Source organism: Podarcis muralis, chromosome 8, assembly GCF_964188315.1.
Source record: "Podarcis muralis chromosome 8, rPodMur119.hap1.1, whole genome shotgun sequence".
NCBI classification, from domain to species: domain Eukaryota; kingdom Metazoa; phylum Chordata; class Lepidosauria; order Squamata; family Lacertidae; genus Podarcis; species Podarcis muralis.
The window spans coordinates 1,159,992-1,167,015 of NC_135662.1; the positions used below are offsets into that span (position 1 = coordinate 1,159,992).

The following is a 7,024-nucleotide window of genomic DNA, read 5'->3' on the forward strand; positions in this document are numbered from 1 at the left end:
CGGAGCGGAACAACAATACGAATTACAGCACACACGCAACCCAGGCAGAAGCCGCAGCGCTGGAGAGGACCGAGCCGCAGGGGGCGGACGGGCAGGAGAAGCCGAGCCCAGCAAGAGCGCAGCAGCCCGGGCTGGCGGGGCGGCGGTGAGGGCGCCTGGCGGCGGCGGCGGCGGCTGCAACGGCGGAGAGCCCGGGCGAGCCAGCGAGGGACCGGGGAGCGAGGCGGGGAGCGCCGGCCCACCCGAAGGGAGCTGTCCAGGTGCCGACCTCGCCGGCCGCCTCTTATGAACCAGCGCGGCGTTGGTTGTAATCTCTCGAACTCATGGTGGGCTTCTGAGCCGCGCTGGAGCGCAAGCGAGAGGCCTGCCAAGGCGCAGCCTCGCCGCGCACAAAAGCAGCAGCCGCCGCCGCCGCCGCCGCCGCTGCGGGAACAAGGACTCGCGCGGCGCAACCGCCCAGGCTGGAGACCTCCGCGGCGGGCAGCGCTCCATTCAGGGGTTGGGAACGAGCAAGCAAAAATTACCACGAAGCCATAGCGCGCCGCGATTGCCATTCTTGAGTCCTTTCGGGGTTTGCTTTTTTATTCTTATTATTATAAAAAAAAAAATCTGATTTTTCTCCCCCTCCGCAAATTTTATTTTTGTACGTTTTCCGTTCTTTCTTTTTTGTTGTTGTTCTTTTTCTTCGGCTGTCTCCTTCCCCTTCCTGCCCCCCTCCACCCCTGCGCCCCTCCCGCATCCCCCCCCACCTCTCATTTGAACCCATCGGCTGAAGCTGCGGGGGCTTCGTCACATTCCGGGAGAGTTCAGAAACCATGCCAAGATCTTTCCTGGTTAAAAAGGTCAAACTTGACGATTTCTCCTCGGCGGATCTCGAGAACTCCTACGGCAGGTCGCGGACGGACTTCAGCTCCCGGATCCATGACAAGGGTAAGGACGGGGGCGGGTGGGCAGAGGACCCTCACCCAGCAGTGGAGGGGAGGGGGGAGAGAAAGGGGAACGGGGCCCCCACCGAGACAGGGATTAGGGGGACTCGAGGCTGTGGCGGTGCGGAAGGGGGGGGGGCGGTCAGCGGTGCTTCAACCGTGCCAATGCGCAGCAGAAACTCTGGGCAGCAACAGCAGAGCCACCCGGGGGGGGGTTGTCCCCCGGTGAGCGCTCTCACGGCACCGGGGGAGGCAGCGCGCCAGGGCTCAAGCGAGTCCCGGTATGCGGCGCCTTTCCTGGAATGCTTTTGCAGCCCCGGGGGCCGCGGCATCCGCGAAGGGCCGTATTGAGCGGGTCTCGCGCCTGGCTCGGCGCTGCGTTGACTGACTCGGCACATTTCGATGCAATCCAAACCCTGCTAAAATTAGACCTTGCAGGGACGGAGGCGGGTGGGCGAGCCTTTTCCATGATGGGGCAAGGGCGCGCGGGCGGGGGGGGGGGGATGTGGAGAGAGAGGGGAGGGGGGAAGAGGAGGAGGAAGAGGAGCCCCATTGGATTGCAGTTCCTTGTGAGAGAGGCCCTTTTGTCTCGCGCTCAAGTTCAAGGGCAACCGAACCCCCTCTTCCCCCCCCCCCACACGCATCCCAAGAGTCTTTCCCCAGGGGAGGGCCCTTCCGCGGGACTCCGCATAATCTTCCCTGTCTATGCGTGGCTCCAAACCAGGGGATGTTTCTCCCCCTCCGGCTGGGGCTTCCTGGTGACCCCCCGCTTCCCCCCTCCCCGCTTTTGTTCCGGGCAATCCGTCTGCAGCGCGTTGCATAATCGCCGGAATTCTGCTGAAGTGGTTCGAGAGGGAGGAAAGGGGGGGAGGGGGGAATTAGCCTCCCCCTCCGCAACCCCCCCTCCCCGCGCGCCTTTCTCCTTTGGTCTCCTGCAGAGCGCTGACCTTGAGAGAGAGGGGAGGTTCGCGGGTGGGGTGGGGGGAGGGGAATGGAGATAAAGAGGATGCCCCTCTCCTCCCCGCACATCTCTCTCTCTCCCCCCCCCCCAATTCCTGCCAGGCAGTTATCTGGCCGAGGCAGCCGCAGGTGAAAGGCCGGGAAATGGCCCGGAATGATGGAGAGGAAGATGAGGGGAAGGAGGTTCATCAAGCGCCGCGGAGATTAGCATGACAGAGGAGCCGCTTGGCGGGGGGGGGGGGGGACCAGGGGGGGAGGGAGGGAGGGGGCTCCTCCGGGCTCCAGCTTGTTGCATCTATTAACTAGAGAGCTCTCGAGCCGAGCTCCCGAGCCCATCAATTATGGACTCATCAGAGTCGCCGGGCTGGGCTCGCTCTGCTCCGGCCTGGGAGACTTGCTGCTGATCCCACGCCGCTCTCTCTCTTCCGCCCTCCCTCCCTGGTCTTCCTCCTGGCCCCCTCTTCCTCTTCCTCCCGTCTTCTGTACCCATCTTGTCCCTTCTTTGCGTGTCACTCTCTTCCCCCCCCTCCCGCCCCCAAACCCATCTCTCTTTCTCCACGTGTGCCCTTTCCAATTCGCCCCACGGCCCCCCACTCCTTTCCCCCTCGCAACTCACCCCCTACACTCCCCCCTTCCAAACCGCACGTGGCCCCCTCCCTCGCCCCCAATTCATCCCCCCCCTAATTTCTCTTTTGCTCTCCACCTCTCCCTCCGTCCCCCTCGGAAAACCTCTCTCCCGTTCCCCTCGACTCGCGCCTTTCCCCCTGGAAACCCCCCACACGGCCCCCTCTCCCCCCAACTCATTCCCCACCCCTCTCCTGCTCCGTCCCCTTCTCCCCCACCCCCCTGTGCCCCCCTTCCCCACCCCCACCGCTCCTCAGGAGGCTACATCAGCGAGTACATCTCCCCGTCGTCGGTGTACGAGGGCGAGAGCGACGGCGGGCTCAAGGTCCCTTCGCCGACGGGCGTCATCTACCCCGGCAGCCACGGCGACTACGGCGCGCCCGACTCGGACCCGCCGGACAGCCCCCACTCGGAGTTGGCCGGCGGCTACATCAACGGCGACGCGGCGGTGAGCGAGGGCTACGCCGTCGATGCTTTCTTCATCACCGACGGCCGCTCGCGCCGCAAGGCGGCGGTGGTGGGCGGCGGCGGCGGCGGGGCGGCGGGCTCCCGGCTGGGCCAAGCTCCGCAGCAATCCGGCCCGCAGGGCGGCCCTCCTCTTGCTCCGCAGCAGCAGCAGCAGCAGCAGCGGCACACGTGCAGCGAGTGCGGCAAGACGTACGCCACGTCGTCCAACCTGAGCCGCCACAAGCAGACGCACCGCAGCCTGGACAGCAAGATGGCCAAGAAGTGTCCGACGTGCGGGAAGGTGTACGTGTCCATGCCGGCCATGGCCATGCACCTCCTGACGCACGACCTCAAGCACAAGTGCGACGTGTGCGGCAAGGCCTTCAGCCGGCCCTGGCTGCTGCAGGGCCACATGCGCTCGCACACGGGCGAGAAGCCCTTCGGCTGCGCCCACTGCGGCAAGGCCTTCGCCGACCGCTCCAACCTGCGCGCCCACATGCAGACTCACTCCGCCTTCAAGCACTTCAAGTGCAAACGCTGCAACAAGACCTTCGCCCTCAAGTCCTACCTGAACAAGCACTACGAGTCCGCCTGCTTCAAGGGCGCCGTCCCGCCCCCGCTCAGCCCCCTCGACGCCTGAACCCGCCCCCGGGAGGGGGGGAGAGGCCACGCCGAGGGCCCCCTCCTCCTCCCGCGCCCGCGCCCTCCCTCCCTGTCTCTTCCTCCTCCGCCTCCTCCGGGCTTTCCAAAAGGGTCGACTTCGCCTTGCGAAACCGCGAAGCCAGATTCGCGAAACCCCCGCAGCCAAGGGCCGCGCAAGGGTCCGCCTGGAAAGGTAAAACAAACAAACAACAAGAAGCCAAGCGCACCCCCACCATCTCCACACTCCTGCTCTTCCCGCAAAGTATAATAAGCCTAATAAGCATAATAACAATAATGATGATTATGAATTATTCATTAATGAATTACGTCAGGCGAACGATTCTCTTTTTACGATTTCATTTGCGAGACGGTTTTTCTCTCTTCCTTTTTTTCCTCTCTTTTCTTTTCCAAAAAGTGTCAATTTCTATTTTCCTAAGTGTTTGCTTTGCTATATATTAATTTGACGGGTCTTTTAAAAAATTATTTATTTGAAAGAAAAGAAAATGCAGAAGTATATATTTAACTTGGAAACTTTTCTTATTTATTTATTTTTATTTATTTATTTATTTATTTATTTATGCGTTTGTTTATTTATGCATTTATTTATTCGAGGGGGGGGAGCGCCTCCTCCCTTAAGACTTTTCCGTTTGCACTTTTTCGAGTTTTCGGTTGTTGAGACGAGCCAACTCTTTTGCACCACTGTTGACTTCCAATCTGTTCGTTTGTTGCCAAGACTACTTTACTATGCCAAAGTCTACGTCACTTTTTGAAGGGGGAGGGAACGAGGAAACAAACACGAGGAAAAAGGACTGGCCTTTTTTTCCTTTCCTTCTTGCTTTCTTTCTTTTTGTTGAGGGGGTGGGGTGGGGCGGGGTGGGGCGGGGTGTTGTTGCCATCCTTTCTAACACAGGATTTTTTGCATGCAAGAACAAAAAAAAAATGTATTTAAAAATCTATGCCAATTTGATGATGCTTTTTTAAATTATTATTATTATTATTATGGATTTTCATTTGTAAAACAATTTTACGTCACTTTTTTCTTTGCCAAACTTTTAGATAATAATAATAATAGTCTATTTGAGGGCAATATTCTCCTACTGAACTAATAGAAGCAATAATTAACGTAATGCATGTTATTTTTAAGACAATAGTATTACTGAGGAATCAGGTACATTTTAATCCAATATTCTTAATAGCAACGGATATCAGGGACTTTGCCAATGTAGTAAGATAGAGTTAATACGGCGAATCTTCCTTCTCTTCTCTTCTAATGAATGCACACTGCCTGCCTTCTTCGACTTACTTCCGAGTAGCTTAGTCACCTCTCTAGGCTTGTAGCGCTTGCCTTGCCAAGAGACCTACGAGCAATTAACCCCCCTCCCTCCCTTTTTTCTAGCGAACCTCTCGAGGACCGTCCACGGTGGCTTTTCAGAGTCCCTTTCTGCACACCCCCCCCGACCCGTTTCCAGGCGCTGAGTTTCTGGAAGGGCTGCGGGGAGGGGTCAAAGGTGCAGTTACACCTTCCCCGGGGGAGGGTGGCTTCACGCCCACCCTGAGAACCCCGGACCCTCCAACCAGGGCCAGCCCCAATGTATTTACCTGCCTTCAACAGGTGTGTCCTTCGACGGGGAGGTATCTGGCGCTCACACCTGTGGGATGGCGCGCCTCAGAGCCCCGTCCCCCTTCCTGCACACTGAGGCCCGGTCTCCATCCCATCCCCTCTTAGACTTCAGATATAGTGTTCTAACGTCATTCATGCGGGAAGGATCCTGTCCCATCCACGCCATCGCCTCCTCGCTCCTGCATTGCAGCTGGTTGGGCTAGACGAAGAAGAAGAGTTTGGATTTGATACCCAGCTTTATCACTATCCTAAGGAGTCTCAAAGCGGCTCACAATCTCCTTTCCCTTCCTCTCCCACAAGGTGAGTGAGGCTGAGAGGCTTCAGAGAAGTGTGACTAGCCCAAGGTCACCCAGCAGCTGCAGGTGGAGGAGCGGGGAAGCGAACCCGGTTCACCAGGTTACAAGTCCACCGCTCTAACCACTACACCACTACGCCCTTGGGGTCCCTTCCCTCTCTACTGTTCTCCGATTCTTGGGGAAACCAACCAAGCCACGTAGACGGTCCTCCTCCTTTACCTATAAGGCACCTTCCTCCCCCCTTTTAGGTCTTTCCATTTTATGAATAACTTAAGAGAAATAAACAGCACAAAAGAATTAAAAAAAAAACAACCTTAATAGAATTCAGGTAGAAGGAAACTTGTATTAGCTAGGACCTCCTGTTTTTGTACTTAAGATAATTAATATTGCTACTAGAACGATGACTTCTGACGCTAAGACTGCTATCTATCGCTCCCTCCGCTAATACCGATTTCAAAAGGGGATCGACTCTGACGACTGTATATTGCAAGGAGCTTTGTAAATACCGTTTGGAAATTTACATGAATTTTTACAAGCTGTAAAGAATTCTAAGCCTGTTTGTAGAGAGAGAGAGAGAGAGAGAGAAAAGAGAAACTTTTCCCTAGGAGGAAAGACATAATAGTACTAAATGCAGACAAATAATAATGACGAGAATAATAATGATTTTGAGCCAGTATTTGAATGATGTACCAGTAAAGCACAATTAGCACAACGGTGTCCTGGAGCACTTCACGATAATAATAATATTATTAATAATAATAAAAGAGAGAAGAAAATCTTGCAATAGATCCTTTGTATGTCCTCGATTTCTTTCCGCCTTTCTCCAAACTGTGGTCAAGGCGCGCGCGGAAGGAGGCCGGTCCTTTGGAAGTAACGTGCGCCCCGCGAGGCTGATTCACACGAACCCGGGTCCTCAGACCCTTTGATCTCCCCCCTTTCGAAGACGAGAGCTGTTGTCTGTCGGGGCTGGAAAGGAAAGCGCAGGCGGGAGCCTCTGCCCGCGGGCGCTTGCTTAGGGAAGAAGCGGGTGCTCTCTGCACATGGCTCGGGGCACCCTCTTCTTTGTTACCCCACGCGCTCCCCAGCCACGCCGATAGAAGAGCGCCCTGCTTTGTATTCAAAAAGTCCCAGCTTCAGTCACCAGCAATATATCCAGGCAGGGCTTGGGAAGACTGGACGGTGCAAAGAATAAGACAGGAAGAGCCCTTGGACAGTGGACCGGACCACTCTCCTGCCTCGGAGGTTTTGAAGCCAAGGCTGGGTGGCCATCCGTCTTGAATGCTTTGGTTGGGATTCTTGTCTTGTAGCGGGTTGGACTAGATGACCCTCAGGGTCCCTTCCAATAATAATAATAATAAATTTTATCTATACCCCGCCCTCCCCAGCCAAGACCAGGCTCAGGGCGGCTAACAACTGATATAAAAACAAATTGATTGAAATGCAACTTAAAACATTAAAATGCAGCCTCATTTCAATGGAAACTCAAATCAAAAACTTTTTTGGGATGA

At 55.9% G+C, this 7,024-nt stretch overlaps 1 protein-coding gene across 1 annotated transcript; it reads left to right on the forward strand.

Annotated features, from left to right (window-relative positions):
- The first annotated feature begins 540 nt into the window (after positions 1 to 540).
- Positions 541 to 6,304, forward strand: SCRT1 (scratch family transcriptional repressor 1). Its single transcript, XM_028735959.2, has 2 exons — positions 541 to 930; positions 2,768 to 6,304. The coding sequence occupies exons 1-2, from the start codon at positions 816 to 818 to the stop codon at positions 3,595 to 3,597; spliced, it is 945 nt and encodes a 314-aa protein (XP_028591792.2). The 5' UTR covers positions 541 to 815; the 3' UTR covers positions 3,598 to 6,304.
- The last annotated feature ends 720 nt before the right edge of the window (positions 6,305 to 7,024 follow it).